The 26689-nt window shown below is 42.6% G+C and overlaps 1 protein-coding gene across 4 annotated transcripts in view; it reads left to right on the top strand.

Annotated features, from left to right (window-relative positions):
* Positions 1 to 26689, top strand: part of CTNNA2 (catenin alpha 2) — a 512597-nt gene that overhangs the window by 346969 nt on the left and 138939 nt on the right. For all 4 annotated transcript variants that reach the window (XM_035103046.3, XM_088660663.1, XM_035103044.3 and 1 more), the window contains one exon: positions 17627 to 17707. In XM_035103046.3, the coding sequence (XP_034958937.1) occupies positions 17627 to 17707 (81 nt within the window). The remainder of the gene's footprint in view (positions 1 to 17626; positions 17708 to 26689) is intronic.

Genomic DNA, 26689 nt, shown 5'->3' with positions numbered 1-26689 from the left:
CAAAATGCATGTCGTCGTCCCCCCCACTGCAATTGCCTTATCCAGCTTAAGCTTCTGTGTCCTTGTCATCCAACAGCTGGCATCCTGCTTTTGATGTATGTTTTAGTATATGTTGGGCTTTAATGGGTGTTTAATGTTCTTTTTCTGCTAGCACAAGAGACTTCTTCTCATAGAATAGAACATCTCCCTCCTCTCCCCTGCAGCACCGACCCCCTGCACCTTCAAAATGAGAAGAGAATGTGTGTGTGTGTGTGTGTGTGCACCAGGCAGGGAGAAGACAAAGGGGAATAAGAAGTGCAATGAAAATCAATGAGAAACATATTGCTAGAAACATTGTAATGTCAGTCTATAGTTCCAATATGCTCAGGGAATCATAGAATTGTAGAATTGGAAGGGATCACGAGGGTCATCTAGTCCAAACCCCTGCAATGCAGAAATGCAGGAATATTTTCCCCAATGTGGGGATTTTGAGGGGTATGGCTGTGTTCCTTTCGTTCTTCTCAACTGGGTAATATTTCCATTTGTAAAAAAAAGAAGAAGCCTTCATGTTCCCAATAACTTTATTTACCCTGCTCATGGACCACCTGGCATCCTCTTGGACTTTACGGGACCTCTCCTGTTCTAAGTTAAATACTCCAGCCAAGCTTTTCTTATTGGGAGTTTGAATTACCCCACCAAGCATTCTGGAGACATCCCCATTCAACTTCCTTTTTTACCATTTCATTTATGAGGAACTTCATCATTTGAAGCCGCATGGGACTGTGTTGGACTTCCTTGACAGCTGTCCACTTGTGTATATTTTGAATTTGATTAGCACTGTGGTCACCGATCCTAATTGGTTCAACTACATTTAGTCCCACGCCAGTTCCTGGATGCCAGTTAGGATTAAGCCCAGGGCTGCCTGCCCTCTAGTCTATTCCTGGGCACAGTCATTTAGGGTATCTAGAAATGTTACCCTCTGTGTTGTGACAGCATTCCCTCTTTTGATTCCTTCTTGATTGTATTCCCCATCTCAAGATCTCCCTGAGCATTTTTGCACATTCCCTGTTACCCAGTACTAAATTATGACAATTCTATGGAGGATTCTGTCCCTTTTAGGATTTCTAACTTGTTGGACTTTTTGCCTTCTTTTTGCATACAGAGCAGCATCACTCACAGGGTTCTCATCCCTGCTCCAGGGGTAGCAGTATCCCACTGGTACTTGTCATTCTACTGGATTTCCTTTATTCCTACTAAGTTCTGCCTTTGAGCCAAATGCTCCAACTCCCCCATCTTGACTGGGAGGCTTCTAGCCTTGGCATTTGCTCTCCAAATGTCTCCAACCATGTGGCTCTTCCCTTATTGCCCTCTGCTGTTGCTTTATTTTCCCGCTCTCCCCCCAATGTGAAGCCTTCAAGGTGCCTTAGCCTGAAGGGAGGATTATGGGAACAGAAAGATTTCCCTTTAAAATGTGCCTGGTTTATTTCATGCTCCTTGTGCCAAACGACAGCTAAGGAAAGGCCAAAAAACCTCCTCCAAAATAAATATGAGCTTTAATTAGTGCATAGATGAAAACAGTGTTCATTATTAGTGGCACTTGCTATATTCCCCCCCTCGGGTAATGCTTTTAATTAAGTTTTTTGATGGAAAATGTCATGTTGGTTGGTTTCTCCAGCTGCAAGTATCCCAAATGGACCTTTTGCACTGGCTTTGCACTAATGCCCTGTAATTGTGTTTCACTTTCCCTAATTAAACTGACAAGCAAACTTGAATTGCTATCACTTAGAACATTGATCTGAAGAGGTGGCAGGAATATATGGTCTGGTGTTCCTGGCCGGTGTGTCTTATGCAAGATTTGTTGTGGAGGTGCCTGGAATGGCGAGGAACCACGGATGATTCCTTCCCAGCTGTCACCCTTTGTGTTTCTCTTCCCATGTCCACTTAATTTAGAATATATATTATGTGTTTCCGACTCTGTCAGGCCTCATGACAGGGTCCTAGAGGGAAATTCTTAAGACTCAAAGAGCAGAGCTAATGCTCAGCAGTGCTTCATTATTTACACTAATGAGAATCTCTTCATCTTCTTAGCCAGCCAGCCATTAATTCAGAGTGATAGGGGGAAGTTATGCTACATGACCAAATTAATCATATATATATATATATATATATATATATATATATATATATGTGTGTGTGTGTGTGTGTGTGTGTGTGTGTGTGTGTGTATATGTATGTATATGTATATATGTATATATGCAGTGCAGGTGGGGTTCTGCTGGGGGATGGCCAGCTGGACAAGGCTATAGCTCCCAGGCATGCAGGTCACTGCTCTCACTAAATTTGACTTGTTCATTAGAGGATATGTGGTATATGGTTGCTACCTCTCTCTGTGTATGTATGTGTTTCAGGAAAACACTAATAATGACACCAGCAGTGGGGAACCTCTAGCCCAGGGGCTAACAAGACCCACAAAGCCTTCCCATTTAGCACACAACTCTCTGGGATACAAGCCTGGGCAGAGTGTATGGAGATCCTGGGCTTCCCAGATGACAAGACCCCACTCTCAGAGTCACTGATGTGGTCCAAGGGAAAGCAAAGCAATACCTTTGATGCCAGCTTGGCTGCAGGAGTTCCTGGAAGGAGGCATACAAGGTGCCATCCAACCATCTTAGGGACTCCACTTCCAATATGTGTAGGGTTTACTCCTTAGCCTTTTCTTCTCCTGAAGATGACTCTCAAGGCAGCAGAGGTTTAGGATCGGAGATGTCCTTCTCCTAGATGAGCTCCCATCTGCCCCTCACTTCTCTCTACGTAACATGCAGAAACCGCCTTCTTGACCATCGGACCCACTATTGGTCTTGTCCGCTCAATCCACCAGAGCCTGTCTTTACATGCAGAGGAAATCCCTAACTCACCGAAGGTTTAAGACCCATTGGCTACTGTCACCTGGTTTAGCTGGGCAGTCAAAGCCATATCCTGGGGTGTGGCTGCTGTTGTATACTGACAGCTTCTAGGAGCCACAGGTGAGAGCTGAGTGCAGTCCAAAGGTGGGCAAACTACCTTAGAAGGAGCATGATGTGTCCCCCTCCCCGTATACCCCATACAGACCAAAGGAGGCAAAAGCCTATGGCGCTTGGTATTCCCATTGCAAATACCAATGATCATCACTCCTTGCAAGTACTGTACAGAACTGTGCCTTTGTCTGCACAGTTTGCTTTCAAACCCTGTGGGCAAAAATGAATAACCTGACTTAGTTGTGACATCAGGTGATTGAGAGATGTGCAGCCTCATTCACAGCCAAACTTGGCCCTCAGGTGGGTGAGATAGGAATCTAGCCCACTGGTGTGATCCAGTTCCCCACCCCTGAATTGGGCCTTTAAAAACAAGCAAGGACATATCCAAGCATGCACTGTAGTGTAAGGCCGACAGTGGAGATTATCAGTTCCAGTGGGAAGTTGCCTAATCCTATGTCTACATGGCATGTAGAAGGTGGATATCTTCTCATAGTCAGCAAGACCTGAAAACCTAGATCATCATAAAGGTTGGTGCAGAGAATGGTGTAAATGTTAAACATAATTGGAAATGGAGAATGCCTATATTGCTGGAAGGGTTTAAGACTGGAAAATTCAGTTGAAGCATACTGAAGCTCTCTGAGCTCTAACAGGTTGTTGAATAACTGTTTATGTCCTCTGCTCTTACATGTGAGTGTTTAACCTTAGGTATTCAATTGCAAATCTCCATTATGAGAGGGAGTTGTCTCTTGAGTCTTTTGTTCCCAGGCACAGTCAGAAAAAGATGTGATAATGAACCCTCTCCAGGAGCTGCAGAGGCTTAGGCTGGATGCAGGCCAATGAAGGCTATGGGAGAGACAGAGCTTTGATTTTTGCTCTGGTCATAATTATGTTATATATTTAAGAAGAAAAACCTATCCTTGGATAAGCATATGCTTTATACAACTATTTAGATGATCCGTTGATTGTTTTTGTACCTGTTTTGAAGAAGTTCTGATTAGTAAAGCTTTTAATCATAACTGTGGGTCTGGGCAATTTTTTATTCTAAATGGGTTCAGTTTGTATACTTCCAATTGCTTCAAGCTGTGCAACATTAGTCTCTAAAATAATAAATTTATGTCTCCCTTACCTGTTTTGTTTGCTTCTGCTTCTCTCGTTCTGTAAGAAATAGATAGCATGATGTGTTACATTAATATTCCACCTTATATGGGGATCTGGATAGATCCATAAAGCTAACAGGATGGAGCCATGAATGGGAGATTTCCCACAAACTGTTATTATTTGGAAGGATTATTATAGATAATTAAGTAGATGGTTCTCTTACCTTGGAGCCATCTCTCTGCCAGAGAGTTAATATTCTTTCATCAATGTACTAGGAGCCCCCCTAACAAGTGACTACACTTGAAAACTTGTTATCTGAATGACAGTTACCCGGAACTCCTCATTTTTCAGATTCACAATCTTTCCCCATGTGAGTATAACTCTATAAATAGTACTCACTTCTAATTATTAATTGGATAGAGTTGGCAGACATCTAATGTTGCAGATTAGTATAATGGACTCTACATTGATAGAAGCTGATAAGGTTCTAGAGGAGGACAGGCCTATAGTGCTTGTAGTGGGTATCAAAATGGGCAAGATTTGGGACCCATTGCCATGTTTAATATGCCTTGAATGAGTTGGGTTGGTTCCCAGGAATATTATGGCAATTGTTATATGTACTTATTTCCCCATCCCCACCAGTATGTAAGCTGTCTAGATCGGGACAGCCAATGTGATACCCTCCAAATGTTGTTATATTACAGCTCTCCCCATCCCTGACCATTGGCCATGTTGGCTGGGGTTGATGGAACAGCAACTGGGAAGGTACCACATTGGTTTGGACCAGGCACAGGGAAGGTTTTTCCACAGCCCAAGGGCCACAATTCTTTGTGGCTAATCTTATGGAGGCTGCATGAGAAAGTAGGCTACATTCCAACCATGGAAAATCCAGAGAAAATCTCAGAGAAAAGCACCCAAGGTGGGCACAGGTTAATGAGGGGTATAGTTCAGGGAGAGTCTTGGGAGTTATACAGAGAAGCCTATAGAGCAACATCTATTTCTGCCCCTGTACAAGGTTCCTCACCCATGCCCTGATCCTCTGTGGTTCATCCATGCAGTACTTCTCTTGCTTTTTGCAGTACCATACCTATAGAGGGATGCTGATGGCTTTTAGGAGTGATTAGTGAAAGGAATGGGAATGGGACCCAGGTGGCGCTGTGGTTAAACCACTGAGCCTAGGGCTTGCTGATCGAAGGTCGGCGGTTCGAATCCCTGTGACGGGGTGAGCTCCCGTTGCTTGGTCCCAGCTCCTGCCAACCTAGCAGTTCGAAAGCACGTCAAAATGCAAGTAGATAAATAGGAACTGCTACAGCGGGAAGGTAAACAGCGTTTCCATGTGCTGCTCTGGTTTGCCAGAAGCGGCTTTGTCATGCTGGCCACATGACCTGGAAGCTATACACCGGCTCCCTCAGCCAGTAATGCGAGATGAGCGTGCAACCCCAGAGTCGGTCACGATTGGACCTAATGGTCAGGGGTCCCTTTACCTTTACCTTTAGTGAAAGGAATAGGTTGGAGGACTTTAAAATAACACTATGAGGAGGTCCATAGTTTTCCTGTTGAGGACTAGAAGTGAATGGAGTTTGAGGAGTACCTGTGAGAACAATTGGAGGAAAGTGTATTTTGGTATTGACGTCTTTTGGTAATGATGATCCTCTGTGAAAGGGAGGCCGCAGTAGCAATGATAATCATTGATAATGATTTATAATCAATCAAATGAAAGGGCTTTTCTTATTTTGCTTGTGATTTGATTGTTCCAATTCAGGCCAGTGCCCTTTCCTCCTCTGTTGCAGATTACTGAGTATACAGTATTAACAACACTTGCTTCCTGTGCATTACCTTTGCCCAAGCATCATTTGCAACTGGGAAGCAGAGCAACTGAAGTGAAAATGGAATCAATACAGATTGCAGTTTGCAGCTGGCAAACTGTGGGTCCTTAAATTATGAGTTTCTTGTGAATGGTAATTAGAAGATTAGCTCTTTCAATGAAATGTTGGCTGCCATCTAAGCAAAGACATCTGCAGGCTTCCCTCTCAAAGGCCAGTTGCATGCATATATATATATCCCTGACTTAAATGGACAGTTAACTAATTAAGAAAAGCATGTTCTTACCTGATCAAAAGGCTGTGTCTTTAAACAGAAGAAGAAAATAAGATGAAAGGACAGTCAAGGAAACTGCTCAGGTCATTACTTTTCAGCATCTGGTTGATGATCAGGCCTATGATGGAGGGGTTGACAACATCAGCACCCCAAGGTGGCCTTGCTTCTCCCATAGTGTAGCCTTGGATTCAAGCAGACATCAAGCATGGCTTTCTAACATTGCTCCCCACCTCGCCTAGGCCCTCTACTCTAAACTCTGGCTTTATCTGTTGAGGGATGGGGGCTCCATCCAGTTGTGCATGATCCTTTGTTTTCTGAATGGCCCTTCACCCAGGCCTGGCTTGATTAGCTTTTAACACTTATTGGATCCAGGGATTAGAGAGGTCTGGCACCCACAAACTTATAACACTTGAATAATATTAATTATGTTGCATATTTGCTTTGGTTTTAGTGATTGTAATTTATTGTTATTTGTTTTGAGACAAATCATATGGCTGGAAAGGCAGGATACGAATTATGCACACAAACAAATAAAATATATCAGCCTTGCGTAAGACAAGCATATAGTTCGGCCACTCCACAGCATCTCCTGTGGAAAGACTGCTGAGAAGTTGCTGGTCTATGGGGGTTCTTGTTAGTCCTCTGAATTTTTGCAACGTCTGTGGAGTAACTGGAATAATCTTTCTGCCATTCCTAGCATCATATAGACAGCTCTTGCTTTTACAACCCTCTAATTTTAATATATAGATGTGTTGGTTGGTGGTGCTTCTTTTAGAAACCTGACTTTATTTTAAGTAACAGTATTCAATGCCCCAACTTTTTTTCCCAACCAGCCACATTATCACAATTCTTTTATTGTGTAATAAAGTAACTCTGTTTTCCTACCAATGTTGCTCTCATCTTTGATCTGTTATTATTAGTCACTTTCATCACAAGTGACCCAAAGCAACTTACAAACAGTATAAACCCTACAACTATATTCAACAACCAATATAAACCTCGAACCCAGCTATACATCTGAAAAGATAGGTCTTACAGATCCTGCCCCACTAAAAGAGGCCACAAGTACTTAAAGCCCTTGAAATGAAGCCCAGGTAAAAAGGAACATTTTTGTCTGGCATCTAAAACTAGGCAAAGATTGCGCCAGGTGAGTGTCCCTTGGAAGAGCATTCCACAAGCAGGGAGCCGCCACTGAAAAGGCCTGTTCTCATGTTGCCACCCTCCAGGCCTCCCCTGGAAGGGGACAAATGGAGAAGGGCTTCAGATGTTGATTGCAGGGACTGGGTTGGTTCACGTGGGGAGAGGCAGTCCTTGAGGTATTGGATTCCTGAGCCACACAAGGCTTTACAGGCCAAAACTATCACTTTGAATCGAGACCTTTCACAGGTTGATTTTGCCAACACCAGAATTCCCAACGTCCTAATTACTAGTTCTTTAATTGTTTTGAAGTTTGCTTTTCTCACTGTCTTCTTAAAATGGCCAAATAATATAGACTTCTCAGAGGAAAACTGCAAAGCCGAACTTTATCCTTAAGAGGATGTGCAAATGGCCTAGGTAAGAGAACACTGCCTTCATTAACATACCAGGTATCTTCAACCTAGGATGCAGTGCAGGTGTGCTAATGCAGAACAGACACCAGTGGGCATTCCCAGTTTCTTCATGTTGGACCCCTTCACAGAGAAGGAGATTGGTACCCAGCCACGTCTGCCACAAGCAAATAAATGTGTTTTTACCAGCCAAGTCTGTAAGGAGAAATTTTAAATGGTCCTCAGTAATAATTTGAAGCATTTGTAGAAAATATGTGGTTTTTCTTTGGCACACTTGTCCATAGAAGGGAGCAGGAAACCCAACTAGAGAAATTTCATTTTGCTATCGAAAGTTTTTTTTCCTGCAGTCAGGAAGGAGTGGGAGGACAAGCTGTGTGCGTTTGGGAAAACAGAAGTTTGAAGGTAGTTAGTTCTGATGCATTTGAAATAATTCTGAAAGCATTAGAAATCATTACCAAAATTGGCTTTGATTCTTATCTTAGTTCACCAGTATGGAAATACTTTCAGATGTCTCATCTATCCATCAGTACATGTGTGCCCATTTCCAAACTTGTCCCATTCTCTTGATGTCATCATTGGCTCCAAGATCATATCTATTTATTTAAATCTCCCCCCCCTCTATCTGTATTTCTCTTGCTCGTGTGTGTGTGTGTGTGTGTGTGTGTGTGTGTGTTTGTGTGTTCATCTGTGCTCTCATGTTAATTTTTAAGTGCTCTGTAGGAGGATGAGTCTACTACCTCCTGATAAAATCTCCTTGCACAAAAACATATGCCTGTGTTAAATTGGAGGCACCTGTTTTCTTCGGATGTAATAAAGTGGGTGTATTTTTTTACTCATTTAGAATTGAAATAGTGCATCATTTCCTGAAGTAAAAGTGAAGATCACTGATAGATCTTTGAAATGTGGATTATTCTAAGAGTTTTGATGCAAATTTAGATAGCTCTTTGGCTACAATCTAAAGTGTCCTTGAGACTTCTATTGTTTCTCCCAAAAAAAAAAAAAAAAAAAGATTATTTGTGGCCTCTAAGCCACCTGTTTGAGTTGCACTGTGAATGCACTCTAGTGTATGTGTAATCCCAAGGATATGTGTATTTATTAAATCTAACAATTGTAGCCATCACAAGTTAATGGGTGGAAAAATGTTACTTTAATTGATGGAATTTTCTTCATCCTTCTTGTTCTGCAAACATAACTGTACCTGATTATAGTACATTGACAGAGGATATGCTGTGAATGAAGATGAGCCTATGTCCAGTCCCTATCCTCTCCAGATTGCAAGGCTGAGAAAGAGCTTCAGTTGAGATATTGGAGAGTGATTACTATTTCAAGTAACTAATACTATAGTAGATTGACCAAACTCCATATGTATATATGCTTCTTTGTCACCCACCCAATTGTTCTTTGCATACATATTTTCCAGACAGCTCAAAAAGTATCAAAGAATGTGGACCTGAATATCCCATATTTTGACCTATGGCAGTCTTGACAGTGTCAGCTCAGTGCTCTGTAGACCCAACTGACCTCGAATCAGTTACTGTGTTGCATGGTGGTTCTTCTGCTCTTGGCAAATATCTTGGCACTGCTGCACTGGCTGTACATTTCTGGGCCCAATTCAAAATGCTGACTTAAATATTTAAACTCCTTTACAGCTCAGGACCCCAATACCTACTGAGACTCCAACCAATGTGAACCTGCCCAAAACTTTTTCTGGGTTCCCCCTCTGAGGGAGGAGGACCATTTAATGTTTCCCCCAGTTAGGTCTGTCTGGCACTACCATTGATACCCATTTGGTGCTAGGCTAAATCTCTCTTCTCAGGAGTTTGACGGATTATGACAAATTGGCTGATGGCCTTTAGGATGAAATATCATTTTTATTGATTTTGTTTGTTTTGTTTTCTGCCGGGTTTCTTTGTGAGCTATTGGAATGATGTCATTGAAATGTATTCTAAATTCAGGTAGGTAGCTGTGTTGGTCTGACACAGTCGAAATAAATTTTAAAAATGTCCAGTAGCATCTTAGAGCCCATTTTTTTATATATAAAAAAATAGATTTTAAAAATTTATTTCAATTGAAATGTATTGTTTTTATATGAATATGTCGTCTTGGCGCTTAACCTTTCTGCAAGTTTCTTAGAGACTTCTTTGCAGTCAGCAACTGAAAAGTCAAATGAATCATCACCTTCTAGTTATGTTATATGTGTGTGGCTTGCTACTGAAAATAAGTGTGCTGGCATAGATTTGTATCAGGGATCCTTTATAGCCACAGCTGGAGTGAGTCATCCCTTAGGAATGATTCTCACAACCCAGTCAGCATGTGACATTCAGGGCTTTAGATCAGCCAAAGACTTGGTCCATCCATGCATGTATGCCTCTTGATGTCACTGCATCTCATTTCAGTATTTAGAATCATAGAATTATTGAGTTGAAAGGGACAATGATGGTCATCTAGTCCAACCCCCTGCAATGCAGGAATCTCTTGCCCAATGTGGGGCTTGAACTCACGACCCTGAGATTAAGAACATCATGCTGTATCGACTGAGCAGTTTTGACCATTTATACACTGCATAATTGCAATTCTCTGTGTATGGTGTACAATATTCTTGATATAATGCAAATAAAGATCTGTTAAAGATATAAAATCACAATTCAGTTATAATGCTAGTTGGGATAATAATAAGTCTTCAGTAGTTGCTGGAAGTTGAACAGGGAATGGACCTATCTGATCTCAACTGGAAGGGAATTCCATAAAATTGAGTCCGCAGTACTGAATGCATGGCCCTTAGTAGATACAAGCCACACATCTGCTGAGGACTACTGGCTGTGACTCCACAGAAGAACTCAGTGACTGAGCAGGGATATAAGGGATCAGGTTGTCCCTGAGGTATTCCAGGCCCAAGTTGTTAAGGGCCTTGTTAATTGATACAACAACCTAAACCTGATCCGGTAGCATATGAGAAGTCAGTATAAGCTCTTGAGCACTGGAATTATAGTCTGTCCCCATCAGCAGTCTAGCTGCAGAATTTTGGTTACGGTGGTACCTCGCAAGACGAATGCCCTGCAAGACTAATTTTTTGCAAGGCGAATGCATCTTGCGGTCTGATGGTGACACGCAAGACGAATTCGTTTTGTGAAAAATTCATCTTGTGAATCACGGTTTCCCATAGGAATGCATTGAAATTTAATTAATGTGTTCCTATGGGCAAAAAAAGAAATTCCAATGCATCCCTATGGGAAACCGCGATTCGCAAGATGAATTTTTCGCAAAACAAATTGACTCGCAGAATGAATTAAATTCATCTTGTGAGGCACCACTGTATTTCTCAATGATCAGCAGTTCTTTATGTGAATTGACTTCATTGAATGTTATTTCCTGAGAGACAGTGTAAGAAGGCATGAAAGTATTACATGTGGAACTCTTTGTGATTACTCATTCACACACACACACACACACACACACACACACACAGACATCATCATCACTGGATACTGAAAGTGGATATGGATAGCATGAACCAGCCTTGACTCACAGTGAGTGTGTTGACCCAGCAAAACCAATTACAGGTCTCTTAATTTGTGGACAAGGTCCCATCGCACATTCTCTATCAAAAGACGCATTCACTCCAAGAGCTCTCTCTGGTAATCCTTGTTGATGTGGCCACCTGCCCTAGTTACATATGACTGCTAGAACACAGAGTGCCCATCCATCCTTGGGCCATTTGGGAGGGAGGAAGCAGATGGGGTAAGAGAAGTCAAAAGGAGGAGGAATGTGGTGGCACATATAATTATTGGTCCTTCCTGGAGAAATAAAATTGCTATGTCTATCAAATGTTCCTGTGACTGGGTTTTACTTCCTTTTACTATTACATTTCTGCCTACCAGTTCTGAGATATTAAGGAGAATTCCTTTAAAAGAATGATGTTTTCTAGTAGGAAGGAAATACTGGGAATCATTTTAGGGTCATCATCCCCAAATAGTAATGCATGCCTTAATAAAAGAGTGTGATATTGAAGTTCTGAATGAGCTGTGAATTATGGTGCCATCTTCCTTGCTTGATGATCTGACCATGGGTGGGAGGGAGTGAAGAGAGAAAGAGAGGGATGGAAGAAATGTACATTAAGGCACTATAGCTGTTAGATCGATAGATAATCTGTCTGGCTGTCTCTTCCTGGATAAATTACTGTGTAAATGGCACCGGGATGTTTTGGACATACAATGGGTAATAATATGTTAGTAGGTAAGCTGCCGGAGCAGTTTTAGCTTTCACTTGTATATCAGTTGCACAGACTCTATGAGGGAGCATTTCATTGTTGGAAAACAATGGCCCTTGTTTTTGTTTTGTTTTTGCAGAGCTATTTGAAAAAGCAGGAATATGTCTGTGTTATGAATTGATGCATTGTAAATTGCCTTATATTTGTGGCTGGTGCTTCTTGTACAGGAAAAGGGGGGCCTTGTTTCTTTAAAACCCCTTAATTCTAAGGCTCCCTTCATCTCACTTTCGTTACTAGAAGCACGATGGCACTTTGGTACAGCAGTAAACTTGAGTGACATGTACTTTTCCTGTACAGCTTTTGCTGCCACCATTCTTTTAGTTAGTAAATGGTGCTCTTGCAAAGGTTGCAATTCTGAATGCACTTGTTACAGATTCCAATTAAATCAGGACTAGATTCATGTTTGACTGATGCCCCTAGTTTTTCTGTTTTTGTTTTAGAGGTGTGTGTGTATGTGAGCCACACATACACACAGAGAATGACTAGCATTTGTTCTCTAGTTTATGGAGCCAAATTAATTTATGTCAGTGTATGCTTTTGACTGCAGCACTGGGGAGTGTAATAGCCTCTAGGAATTTGTAATAGCCTCTAGGAATTTGTAATAGCCTCTAGGAATTTCATTCCAAATTCACAATTTTGATACGTAGGAATTTACCAGACGTAGATGGGATTTGGTTGTTGGAAACAGTGTTAAAAGTCTGGGAAAATCCAGACATATGCAAGTGTAGATTATCACTAATGACCTTAAAAATAGCTCAAAAACTTTGCTCTCCTTTTTTTTTAGATTTTGCAAAAAAAGGGGGGGGTCAATAACTTTGGGCAAAACTAAGAAACAAGATCAACAAAGAAAAAGATAAGAGGCTCAACAACTCAGCTCAGGATTGTCACTTTTTGAAATATGACAACCCTATGATGCTGAAATGTTAAAGACTTAGATACACTAAGTATACTTTAATAAACACATATATTTCCAGCATACAACAGATGGCATACAAAAAAAGCTGTCAGCAGCTATGATCCATCACCTGCCCCCCCTTTAAACTATCTAAACTATATGTATTCTAGTTCTCTGGATGTCTTCCTTTCCGGATACCTGGATCATAGGTTCAAGTAGAGGGGTTTCTTTCCCACGCCAAACTCTCTCACACATTTAATTTCCCTACATATTAAGAAAGAGTACAATTGAGTGCCAGGTTATACTCTGGGGGCAATTTGATCTATTAATAGTTATGCAGGATGGCTGCCCTTCTGTGTGTGTGTTTGTGTTGATTGTACCCATTACCAGATGAAAGAGAACATCATGTTAGTGTTAAAAGACCTTTAATGATACAATGAACATATCATTACAATAAACATTAAAAACAAAAACAAAACAAAAGAACCAAACCAGCTTATAATGTTGTTTGTTCACATTATAGCAATACCCAGCTCTAATTTTTGTGTCTAGATGGGGAGTATACAGATAAATACTGAGTGCCCAGTTTCCTTCTTCCACTCTTGTGGGAAGGTGGCTTTTCCAATCTCTCAAGCTAACCTGTCATAACACCCTCATGTTTGGGTGCAGGGGAAGATCCTGCCGAGAGTTTCTGGAAGGTGCAGTTGTTTTGCTCTGGTTATCTCCCACTTGGACTACTGTGCAATGTGCTCTGTGTGCAATGTGCTCCAGAATGCGGCTGCCAGACTGGTGACTGGGAGTATCCACCAGGGCCATGTAACATCAGTTCTAAAAGATCTGCATTGGTTCCCAGTACATTTCTGAGTGCAATTCAAGTGTGGGTGCTGACTTTTCAAGACCTACATGGCCTCAGTCCAGTATACCAGAAGGAGCATCTCCACCCCCATCGTCTGGACACTGAGATCCAGCTCCTAGGACAGGGGTCAGCAAACTTTTTCAGCAGGGGGCCGGTCCACTGTCCCACAGACCTTGTGGGGGGCCGGACTAGATTTTTTTTTTTGGGGGGGGGAAATGAACAAATTCCTATGCCCCACAAATAACCCAGAGATGCATTTTAAATAAAAGGACACTTTCTACTCATGTAAAAACACCAGGCAGGCCCCACAAATAACCCAGAGATGCATTTAAATAAAAGGACACTTTCTACTCATGTAAAAACATGCTGATTCCTGGACTGTCCATGGGCCAGATTTAGAAGGCGATTGGGCCGCATCCAGCCCCCGGGCCTTAGTTTGGGGACCCTGTCCTAGGACCTTCTGTTGGTTCCCTCACTGTGAGAAGTGAAGCTGCAGGGAACCAGGCAGAGAGCCTTCTTGGTAGTGGTGCCCGCCCTGTGAAGCGCCCTCCCGTCAGATGTCAAGGAAATAAACAGTTATCTGACTTTTAGAAGACAGGCATCCCCATATAGAATAGTTTTTAATGGTTCATGTTTTACTGTTTAAAATATCAATTTGTTGTGAGCAGGGCTATTTTTCTTGAAAAAAGGGTGCTGGAACTCTCCATCCTCTCCTCCTCCCTGCTGTGGGGCTCACAATGGCGCCCACCTGAAAGGTGCCGGAACTGTGTTCCAGCTGGAAAAAAGCTCTGGTTGTGAGCCATCCAGAATGGCTGGGGCAGCCAGAATAGATGGGCTGAATACTACCGGTACTACTACTACTACTACTACTACTACTACTACTAACAATAATAATAATAGAGTGGATTATACTAGCAGTATATGTGAACACATGGTAATTCTGAATAATAATAATAATAATAATAATAATAATAATAATAATTATTAATAATACGATGGTACCTTGGTTTATGAACACAATTGGTTCCGGAAGTCTGTTCATAAACTGAAGTGTTCATAAACTGAAGCGAACTTTCCCATTGAAAGTAATGGAAAGTGAATTAATCCATTCCAGATGGGTCTGTGGTGTTCGTAAACCGAAAATTCATAAACCGAGGTGTTCATAAACCAAGGTTCCACTGTAGTAATAATAATAATAATAATAATAATAATAATAATAATAATAATAATAATAATAATATAATTTATTATTTATACCCAGCCACTCTGGGCGGCTTCCAACCAAATATTAAAAACAATACAGCATCAAACATTAAAAACTTCCCTAAACAGGGCCGCCTTCAGTTGTCTTTTAAAAGTAAAATAGTTGCTTATTTCCTTGACATCTGATGGGAGGACGTTCCACAGGGCGGGTACCACTACCGAGAAGGCCCTATGTTTGGTTCCCTGTAACCTCACTTCTCGCAATGAGAGAACCACCAGAAGGCCCTCGGCGCTGGATCTCAGTGTCTGGGCTGAACGATGGGGGTGGAGACGCTCCTTCAGGTATACAGGACCAAGGCCGTTTAGGGCTTTAAAGGTCAGAAGAGAGGGGAGGTGCTGTAGCTTAGTTTTCTACTGCAAATGCAGAAGTTACTCAGTCCAGTCCCTGACATCTCCAGAAGAGGACTGGGGAAAGGCCCCATCTGAAAGCTTAAAAAGCCACTGCCAGCCAGCATAGACAATACTGAGTTTGATGGAACGATAGTCTTCATATATTCACATGCTCGTCTGTTGTCGGAAGCATTGCACAATACCAGCTGCTATAGTGTATCCATTGTTTTATTTTCAAATACTTCTGCAAGTATATGTGTTGTTAATGAGGTCTGGGTGTTGGAGTTGTCTGCAACAGTTTGCTCAGATTCTCCGATGTAGCCTTGTGCTCACTGCAGAAAGTCAGACTTTGTCTCTTGCAATTTCCAAGTGTGGCCACCCACTCATGGCTATGTTTCCTGCACTATTAGAAAATACATTCGTTTTTTTGTGTGGAGTTCATAGTAACCTCTGACTATTCTAGTTTTCAGAGAATAGAAGGCAGCACTAAGATTCAAATTGTGCAGTTCTTGGTGGTGGTTGTTTTTATAAAATATGTGATAAGAGATTAACCAATATTTAAAGAGACAAGCTTCTTCTCAAAAGCAAGATAGCACATACCCTGAAATCATTTAAAGCTTTCCCTCCCTTAGGCATTTAAAGCTATCCTCTTTGCTGTTTTTTTATTATTATTATTTGACTGTGAACTATAAAATAGTTTCCACCCTCCCAACTTCCTTTTTTAAAAAATCAAACTTGAATTGAGGATCTTTTTGTGTTGAGACTTCCTGCAAGGGGGAAAATGTTTTAAGTGGAAGTTGCCTTTATCCTGCACCTAATGTCTGCCAATGTGAGCCTTGTTACCGTCATAAGGAACATTTTCCTTCTGTCCTCAAGCTGTTTTGCTGCTTATTATCATGTTTTAACATCCCTGCTGCCTGGCAGGATGGAGATTAGAAGCTCTTAATATTCGTTTTATAGTGAGGAGTATTGCCAGATTTTTTTTTCCTAGAGCAAAGGCTACAGTACAGGGATATAATGCATTAGCACAAAACTTCGGTGCGATCTACCGAGTCACCTTAATCTCCCCTCTTCATCCTTTTATGATTTGTTTTAAAGTAATCTGCTGCACTCAGCAGTTATCCCCTTAATATTGGAGTTGAAAAACTTAATATAGGAAATAACTCCCGATTGGCGATGAGACAGAAACAAGCAGTATAAAGAGGGAGGGCACAGTCCTACAGGCCAGGATGTTTCCCCATTAAACAAAATGGGGGCTATGCAAGGCACAGCAAGAAGACATCCAAGCAGACTTGTCAGCCAGGTAGCTGGAGGCTGGGTGGAGGGTGGGGAGGTCTGAGATTGGGTGATGTGCTATGTCACCCATGTAGAGTGCAGGAGAGAGAGAGAGAGAGAGAGAGAGAGAGAGAGAGAGAGAGAGAGAGAGAGAGAGAGAGAGAGAGAGAGAGAGAGAGAGAGGAATAGAGGTGAAATGAAGGAGCTGAAAAGGAAAAGGGTATTATATGTGTACAAATAATCTGATGTGTAGGAGAAGTACCAGCTGACAGTGGAGTCATGGGCATCTACAGAATGAAGGATCTGGCAAGAAATTATGGCCAGAGTTTTATCAAATGTCAAGGAGGATGCATTGGAGACCTTTGGGTTTTGCAGTTGCAAGGTCACTCTTGTTTTTATCAAGGTCTGTCCCAAAGGAGTGCAGGCAGCTAAGATAGGTGTTGGAATAAAGTCCCCCAACAGAACACACCTCTATAGTCCCAAACTTGTTTTGCTGCTAAATACATGGCATTTGTTCTTATATCTGATACTAATGAGGACCACTCAAAAAGCTGAACACTCCCATTCCTGGACTGTGTTTCCTAAAATCTAGCACACCACATTCATTCTGATGCATTTGTGTGCTCCTGGGTAGACAGATTTCAACTTCGGTGGAGGGCAGAGATGGCTGCTAGTTGTGATGGCTTTGTTCTCCCTCCACCATCAAAGTAATCTGAATATGTGTAGCTGGGAAATGCCATTAGGGAGAGTGCTGTTTCACTTGAATGCTGCTTGCAGACTTCCAATGGGCATCTTGTTGACCACTGTGGGAGCAGGAGGCTAGACTAGATGGATCTTTAGCTTGATCCAGCTGGGCTCCCATATGTGATCAAATCTTTTTGTGTATACTGGAGTGGCTGCTGCTGGAAGGGAGTGATATTTTATGCAAGCTGAAGTTCCTAATGTATTTTTTTTCATTGTGTTTTACCTAATTAATTTTTTAATTGTACTTTATCTTTTGAACAGACTGGAAGGAAGGAGAAAGGAGACCCACTTAACATAGCAATTGACAAGATGACCAAGAAAACAAGAGATCTACGAAGACAGGTACTTTTTGTTCGCTGAGCTTTTTTTATTATTTATTTTAAGGAAAGCTTCCATACTGGATAGCCAGCTGCTGAGCCAATAATAGACCAAGAGAGATGTGTCCTATTTTGGCAAGCATCTCCTCGCACGTCTCAGTGTGGACTCTTTGCTTCTGAAACTGCAAGCTTCCAAAGTAGGAGCAAGGGAGTCTGGCAGAAGCATGGATTTGCAAATGTCTCTTGTCTATTATCTGATTCCCGTCCCCCATTTATTTTTTATTTTTTTAAAATATTACTATTTTCCCCTTTGGCTTATCAGTTTTTGATGCAGATCACAAAGCTACGCAAGCAGCCAAAAACAATAAAATAAAATTAGTGATGGTGATATGAACCTGAAAAAGTAAAAATGCTGCTTAGAGTACCTCGGGTTACAAACACCCTGGGTTACAAACACTTTGGGTTACAGACTCCGCTAGTCCGGAAGTAGTACCTCTGGTTAAAAACTTTGCCTCAGGATGAGAACGGAAATCGCATGCCGACGGCATGGCAGCAGCGGGAGGCCCCATTATCTAAAGTGGTACCTCAGGTTAAGAACGCTTTCAGGTTAAGAGCGGACCTCCGGAATGAATTAAGTTCGTAACCAGAGGTGCCACTGTAGAGACATTGTGGTCATCCTTGGGTGAAATTACATTTCTCGGGGGCTAGCAGAGCCTTTTGCCTAGGTGCCAGAGAGGAAAAGAAGAGACCCCATTCCCTTCCTTATGGTGGCTTACCTCTGCCAGCCTGGTAAGCAAAGATTAAGTTAGTTTGTTTTTAGAATGGAAAGGATTGGGTAACAGGTGGGTACCCATTGAGAGGGGCAGGGCCTTGGGCTCAGAGAGGTAAAGTTAGCTCAAATTTGAATTGATCCAAATTTCATTCTTTCTTTCCTTTTTTTTTAAAAAAATGAACAACTCTGTTCCAAAGCAGTCTGATGTGAACTAAAGAAGGGAGGACCACCCACTTTTAACACAGAATAATAGCATCAGATTAGCTGTAACAGATCTAAACTTTAACAGATCTAAACTTTAGGGAGCTTAGAGCTAGGCTGGATATATTCTGGGCCATCCTCCCCCACCCCTTATTATTTTTATTTTTTAAATGCATATCGTGTAACATTGCCATTTCAAAAGGTCGGGGGCAGCAGCTGAAGCTGAACATAAGTGATAGGAACCAGCAGATCAGCCCATTGCTTAGAAAACCATCAGAAGTAGAACATTTGGAAAATGAGACCCGATTCTAATTTGAATAAATTATAAAACAATGAATATGTTGGCTTGTTCTGCATAATTTATTCTACTGTGTTTGAAGAATTTGAATGGGGGGTGGATTTTTGCATAATTTGAGGCGTTGCAAGGATAATTGAAAGTGTCTTGACTTTTGTCTCCCATCTTAGTACTGATTTCTTTTGCCGCTGAAGCTATGTGACTCAAAAGCTCACTTCTAACCTTTAGCAAACTGTCTCGTCCAAATGGTGGAATCCCCACCCCCTCACACTTCCTCTCTGTTTCTAAGTATTATACAAATATTATTGGTTGGCTGCTAAAAGTGATTTGTCAGCTAAGCATGATAGATTCATCATGGCCTCTTGCCTGCTCCTTTTAGTTCAGGAGGGGAAACCTCAGGCCTAGGGGCTGAATACTGCCCCCAAAACTTTCTATTGTACCCTCAAGACTTTCCCCACAACATATTCACTCCCCAGATACCCCCCTTGCTTCTTAGGCCATGTCCATCATTGACCCTGATTCAAACCCTCCTTGAGTGTTTTTGCCTGGCTAGAATGTGGCCTCAAATTCTAATAATGCCCTTTGCTTGCCTGGATAAAGGATAAAAAGGTGTGTGTCGATTTGTGTAGAAAGTAGTTTACTATACAAAGGCCAAATTTGCATTTGTTGCTCTGACCCCTTTCCCCTCTGACCCCACCCATCACTGTCATGCAGCCCTTGGAAGATTTCCCAGAATGGAATGTGGCCCTCGGGGTGAAAAGGGGACCCATCCCTGCTTTAGATAATACTACCAATTTTGCTCTTGTAGAGAGTTTCATAGCTGAGCCAACGGCAGGTATGAAATTATATTCCAACGACATAAATACAGGGAAGCAACACCTAGTGTTGCTGCTAGGTGCTGTTTTTCAGTGTTAAGGCACCCGGAGCTGCTTTGGTGGAGCTGCTTGAGCCCAAATGTGTGATCTTGCTTGGATATGTGATGGTGATTGGTTCAAGGTGCTCAAAAAAATTCTGCCTTCAAGATCCCTGGCAAAGTTTATCTGCAATTTGTCATGCAGCTAATACTCTTTCCAGTTTGAGAGGAGTGAACATTGGGTTGTTCTCACTTAACATTATTCCTTGAGTACACTAAACATATACACCTCCATGCATCCCTTTCAAACATCAGTCAACGAGAAAAGCAAGGAACAAAACCCGGCTGCGAACAAATTGCTTAGGAGCGAGCAGTCATGTCAGAGGCAGCAGCACACAGCTCTGGCTGCCTCTCCTTCTGCTGCATGGAAAAGATGGGGAGTTTGAAGTCTGAACGGAAGTTGTGCCAACTGGCAGGACTCTTTACTCTTCTCCTGCAGAGAAGCTTGTCAGACAGAACAAAACAAGCCTCTTTCATTGCAGGCTAGGGCACAGACAGACACATTCACAGCAGCAGGGTGATTCCCTCCTGCCGGTTATTTTGGGTTCTTTAATGTTTTATATCTTCTGGGGGAGAGGGGGAGTAGAAACAAAAGGAAATCACTAAGTTGATAATTTCTTAATGGTACAAGTTGTCCTACAAGAGCAGAGAGCACATGGTTCCTAAGAGACTATACTTCTGCAGTTGCATTGCATTGAGTGAGGAGGGCAGACTGAGGAGCTTGCCTTCTATCCAGGGATACCACAAGCCTTCCAGGGCCCAGCATCATTTCGTATACATCTCATTGCCTGCTGGTTGCCTGTCTGTCACTACCCCAGCATCCCACATATTCCAACTTTTCCCTCCAGGCATTGCAATCGCACCCCGTATTGGATGGTTTCTGAGCTGACTGGGCAACTGGTCCTCTTCTTCTCTAGCTTTTTAGGCTGTCCTCCCATTCGTTGTCTTAGCTAGGCAAAGTATGTTCAGAGAGCCAGATCTTCAGTGCCAGAAAAGACAATAAGGTCAGCTACCCTTCATCCTGAGAAGGTACTGCTACCATCCTGAGAAGGTACTGCTACCGTTCCAGGCAATAAAATGCACTCAAGAGTGTGGCCTCGGGATAGGGGGTCTGGGGGTCCCAAAGGCCATATAGAGAGGCCTGGGGTGCACATGCTCCCACCCCTGTATTGAAGCAAGCAGGGTCTCCTTTAAGGGATACCTGAAGGAAGTCAAAATCCCATTTTAGGTTGGCTGCTGAAGGAACATTCAAGTACTACTAGAAGCTCTCTATGATACTACTTTCTCACTCTGTTTATTGGAGATCTGACCCTGCTTTTTTTAAAAAACATGCATAGGAATAACAGGGGATAATGGGCAACGGAGCTCACATATCTATTAAGTACAGTTTGCTGTGATGATCCTATCATTGGTTGGATTTTCCAACTAACATTCCATCCAGTGCTGCCTCTGTGCTCATTCCCTGGAGGACAGTCCCTCAGTCAGTTGGTTAGAGCGTGGTGCTGATGATGCCAAGGTTGCGAGTTTAGTCCCCATACAGGCTACCTTCATAGTCCTGCATTGTAGATGACCATCAGGGTCTCTTCCAACTCTTCCAACTCTGTGTTTCTATGGACAGCTAGGAAGGGGTTGAAAGCATCCCTTGCAGCAGCTGAGAGTTGCACCAAATCTTAATTAAGGTAAAATCTGAGGTCCCTTGTTACATTAACAACCTGAGGAGTTCCAAGCACTGCCACAGATACTTTTGATCAGACTAGTGAAAATCCTAAGCGGGTATCATCTAAATTTCACTCCTGGGCAAAATTGCAACCAAATTTCTCAATTTTTATTTTAACAACAAAATTTAAGGAATCGAGAGGAAAGTTAAGAGTTTTGCAAAGACCGGCAACATATTTATAAGGGGGTTTCAAGCTTCCCTGGTTTTCTCCTATGGGACTCTTCTGGCACTGCAGCAGTGATGTCTCCATAACTATGCCAGATATTGGTGATTGGTTTAGAATAGGCATGTCCAACTTCCAAGAGACAGCGATCTACTCCCACAATTTAAAAAAATCAAATCTGGCAGTGATCTACCCATTGTATTCACCAAAGTTGTTGAGCTTTTTTGGGGAGGGAGACCCGAAGTTGTTGAGCTTTTTGGGAGAAACTTCAGCAGAGTTGCTGAGTTTTTTGGGGAGGGGAATGTCCAGCGACCAACCGGTAGATCGTGATAGAGCTGTTGGACATCCTAGTTTAGGACTCATTCACAGCATTAAATTCAGTGTATAAATTCAGTGTACTATAGAATTTACCATCCCAGTTCTTTGGGGATTTAGCTATATAAGAGCCACAAATTCATTATGCTGTACACCAATAGTGGGGAACCTCTGGTCCATGTGCCTAGGGGAGTCCAGATTAGAATTGCATTCTCCAAACTGCACCCACCTGCCCACTTGTAACTTCAGGTGTAGGGCACATAAATATGTGGCTGGAATCAGCTGCATGCAGACTTCAAAGGGTCTCTCTCCATGTCCATCAGCTGATTGGCATCAAAAGTGAACCCATTGGAAGAATCACTGTCAGTGCCAGTCACCTGAGTGGGGACCCCCTTTGAAGTCAAACAGGTGATTGGCACTGGCAGCGGACCTTCTTCTCCGTGGCCATGAACTGAAGAGTGCTGAGATAAGGTCATCTGAAGATGATGCAGCACCTGGTTTGCACTGATGGCACAGGAACACGGTGCAGGACAACTTGCACTGAGAGGAAGCCCCCTGTGGTTGACAGATGGAGGGCCCAATCCACTTGCCTGTGGGGTTGGGGGATGTAAGGTTCTATAAGTGAATGATCATCTGAGACTCTACCTACATCAAGCATTTAGAGCATTTAGAGCTAACATTCTGATACAATGGGAGGCATTGGGTGGCACCCCAGTCATTGTGCAGCTGCAAAATCATGCTTATTGGATTTATCTCTACATAACAAAGATTTGTTATTGGAGTCAACAAGCTCTCTGTCTTTGAAATCTGGTTTTATGGAAGCAGTAACAACAAGCTATCTTTCCATCTGCCAATCTCCCCAGTGACCTTTAAGAAATTAATTATTTGTTATCCTGTTCCTCACAAAGAGATATTATTAAACAAGCAGCAAATTGCCATCAGAAAGATGGGATCTCCGTTCTGTTTAGCAGCTCCAGTGCTGAAGTCAAGGATCAGGAGCACACACAGTAATGAGGACTTGGGGCTGTTTTGTCAATATCTATTTTTTTCATCTGTCACTGTAAACACATAGGGCAGCAAATGCCTCTTCTTCCTGGGTAGCATTGCCTGAAAAGAATAGGGACATTTGTTCACAATCCTTCAGAAAATGCCCTCTGATAATTCTACCACAAAGTACTGTACCCAAAGATACTACCTTAACTTTTTCTAGAGCCTGGGAGCACGATGACAAATGCAGCCCTCTATGCTTCTCTCACTGGCCCAAGGTACTCTCCCAAGCCTTGTCCCCTCTCCAGCAATACCTCTTCTCCTCTTATCATCCTTTGTCGAGTGATTTCGCCTGGCAGGAATGTGTCCTTGAGCACTGATACTGCCACTGGCTGGTCTGGATGGAGGGCATGTGCATGCAGTATGTCGGAAGTAGCTTACTGTTCAGAGACAATTTTACAGTGGTTGCATTTGATCCTGTCCACCCCTGGCCTGTGGCCTTCAGAAGGGAATGTGGCCATTCACCTGAACATGGTTTTCCCTCCCCTGATCTCTAGCCTGCTTCAAACATGAGGCTTAAAGATGCTCTACAGGGTAAGGTTGTAGCAGCTGTTGGTTCTTTCAGGTACTAACTAAAAGACTGCTAGTCCAGACTATTTCCTGCACCAGTGCTGGAGCCGTTACAATGCTAGAAGGGTAGGAAGGACCTGCTACCGGTACCTTCTTTCTCTCTGATGCTGCATTCATGAAGGATCTGTGTGGTGATGGAGAAGGAGCAGCAGTGCAGAGATAGGCTCTCCATCTGACTTTGGTTCCTGCCAGATTCAACAGGACTTCCATTTGGAGGCAATCTGGGCCCTTTGATGTCCATGAATGTCAAAATATCTAGTGCAAAGTTGGGCTGTCTATTTAATTTTCCCTATGCCTGCCCACCTAAAAAAATAATATAAAATCATAGAATTGTAGAGTTGGAAGGGACCCCAAGGGTCATCTAGTACAACCCCTTGCTCTGCAGGAATGTTTTCACCTGGGATATGCACTGTTCCTCAGATAAGGATACAGCTTAATAAGAGAGCATTCCACTGGCAGAAACTTCTCTTTGCCATTGCAGAATGTCTCTACTTAAGAGAATACACATTCCATGGAAAAAGGCAGTAGTGTGACTCTTTCCACATTCTGTGTACAATATGTCTGACACTGGTGAGACAACACTGTTATTTTCTCCCCCTTCCCATTGTGCTGCCATCCTAGTTGAGTTCATTATTCAGTCTATTTCATTTCCTTGGTGTGTTTTTGTTAAGATCCTGACCCAATTTCAGCCTCATTAGAAGCGTACTTTGGGGTTGTGTACACATACACACACTCTAAAAATATATATGCAAAACTGAATTTTAACTTTAGATTGGGCTGAGCTTATTCCTAGGGATGATTTGTTTTGTGGATGGGGATGTTGAGTTATTGGAATATTGAGCTGCACTCATCTTGCACCTGAATACATTAGCCATTGTGGCCATCTCTTTCTAAGGCTGCATGGCGGCCAAGAGATGAGAGATCTGTTGTCCTCCAAGAAAATATGCTGCGTATGATTGGTCATATAGCTTCATCTCAGTGTTCTGGCACTTCTGAGATCGAAGCTGCAAGGAATCAACATCCAGCACAGCTTTGAGCCCCAAAGCACGGATGGAAATTGCACCAGTCTTTGCTCATCTCTGAAATCCCTCCATGCCAAGTCTTAGAAGTCCAAGAGGTAGGACTTGGTAAACATTTTCATGACTGCAGGAAGGAGCCTGTTTTAAAATACTTTTCCACAGTGTCCTGGAAATGATATTACAATGTTCACGTGAGGCAGAGAATGCACAGCAAAACATGGAATTAATTTAAAATATTCTAAAAACAAACACATACCCTCACAGTTAATAGTTTCAAAGTTGCCAGGGGTTCCCATCTAATGTCTGGGAAAGTTTCAAAGCCCTCCTGAATATAATGAGAGAGGTGGATGAAATTCACCAGGAAAATTCTGCACATGAGGAGCTGCCACTGAGAAGGCCCTGTTGCAGGTCTGTGATCTGGGCAGGAGCAGTTGTTGTTTCAAACACGCCTCTTCCTTCTTTATTGAAGCAGCAGCAATGGGAGGAGCAGATGGCCTTTCCACAAATCATAGCATCATAAATGTGTAGGTTAGCACAATCCCAATGTCTTCCCCTGAGTTTGTAGAAGTCCCATAGTTTTCCAGCACTGGTTGTGTTATATTTTGTAGCTGGGGAAATGTGATTAACCCTTCATCTTCAGGTAGCTTATTCCCTTTAATGGACAGGCAGAATATAGTTTTGCAGTTGACATTAGTGCTATTTATTGGACATTATCTGTGACATGATGTAATGAGTGGTGGTGAATTCATACAACTCTAAGTTTAGGGGCTGTCTATATTTAAGCTTTAAACTTTGCCCAGTCATTGCAGGAACTTTGATTTGTATATGTTGCTTTGGCGTTGTTGTTGTTTAATTGTTGTTGCCACTGTGCTCCCCTCCTGTGCAAAGCCAGCACTAGAGTGGGTGTTCAGCCCCCATTATTTTAAAATTAATATCGCTAACAACCATTTGGTTATTGCTGCACAACAAGTCTGCCTACATAGATTACATTGGGGGGTAGAGGGTAAGGAGGTGGATACTTCACTACCAGATCCAGATGGATTTGAGACCATTATGCGTGTAAAACAAGCTATAAAACATGGCTGATTCTCGCTGTGTGGAGGGGCTCCAGATTTCAGCACCATGGAGAATGGTGGTTTGGTTGGTGCCTTGCTTTGGCTTCAAATTACTCATTCTGCTACCCCCCCCCCCTCGCCCAACCGAATGTCTTTCCTGAGATGTTTATCACTGTGACATGGTGTGTGTTGTTTTTTTATGGCACTCTAAATCACTTCAGAGCAAATGGAGAGTGTGTTAATGTTGCTGATTTACTTTGCAAGGTCTGCCGTAATTTCCTTGCTACGTAATTATAGGGTTCAGATTCATTTACTCTACACATAATGTTTACTGAAGCCATATGTTCCCATGTTATGGAAGACTATATGCCACTTCCTTGAGCATTAACCATGGATGGCTTTCACAAAGGGTTGTTAGTTAGTTAGTTTGTCCACCACAGGCCATGTCTCTTGTTCCTATGTACTCCATGAGACAGCACTCTGGGTCTCCCCATCAAAGCAAGCTTGCAAATGCCTCTGCTCACAAGTTCTGCTCATGAGCTCCCAGAGGCTGGAATCCGCTAAATAGAACTGCTGCTGGCTGCAAACTCCTCCTGCAACCCACTTCTTTACTCGGCCATATATTTGTATGGAAGTAGTGCTGCTGTTGTGGCCTACCTTACATCAGGCCAAGGCCCAGAAGCAAGTACCAACACACCAGTTGAAGATCATTGGTTTAGACCACTCAGAGCACTGTAGGATCCATTGCTAGAAGCAGCCGGAATCACTTTTGTGAAGGATGAGCCTGGCCTAGATGGAATCAGTGGGGGACCCTTGTCTGAGTTGTTCTGCCTCCTTGCTTCTGCTAATGCTGTCCAGTCACTAACCCTCGTCCTCTGGGCTTCTTCTGCCAGAAGGAGAAAGCAAGGCAAACAGAAGCCCCTGCCATCAGCAGTAACAA

The sequence above is a fragment of the Zootoca vivipara genome, chromosome Z1 (genome assembly GCF_965207765.1).
Source record: "Zootoca vivipara chromosome Z1, rZooViv2.hap1.1, whole genome shotgun sequence".
NCBI classification, from domain to species: domain Eukaryota; kingdom Metazoa; phylum Chordata; class Lepidosauria; order Squamata; family Lacertidae; genus Zootoca; species Zootoca vivipara.
This window is presented reverse-complemented; position numbering and strand designations above follow the sequence as displayed.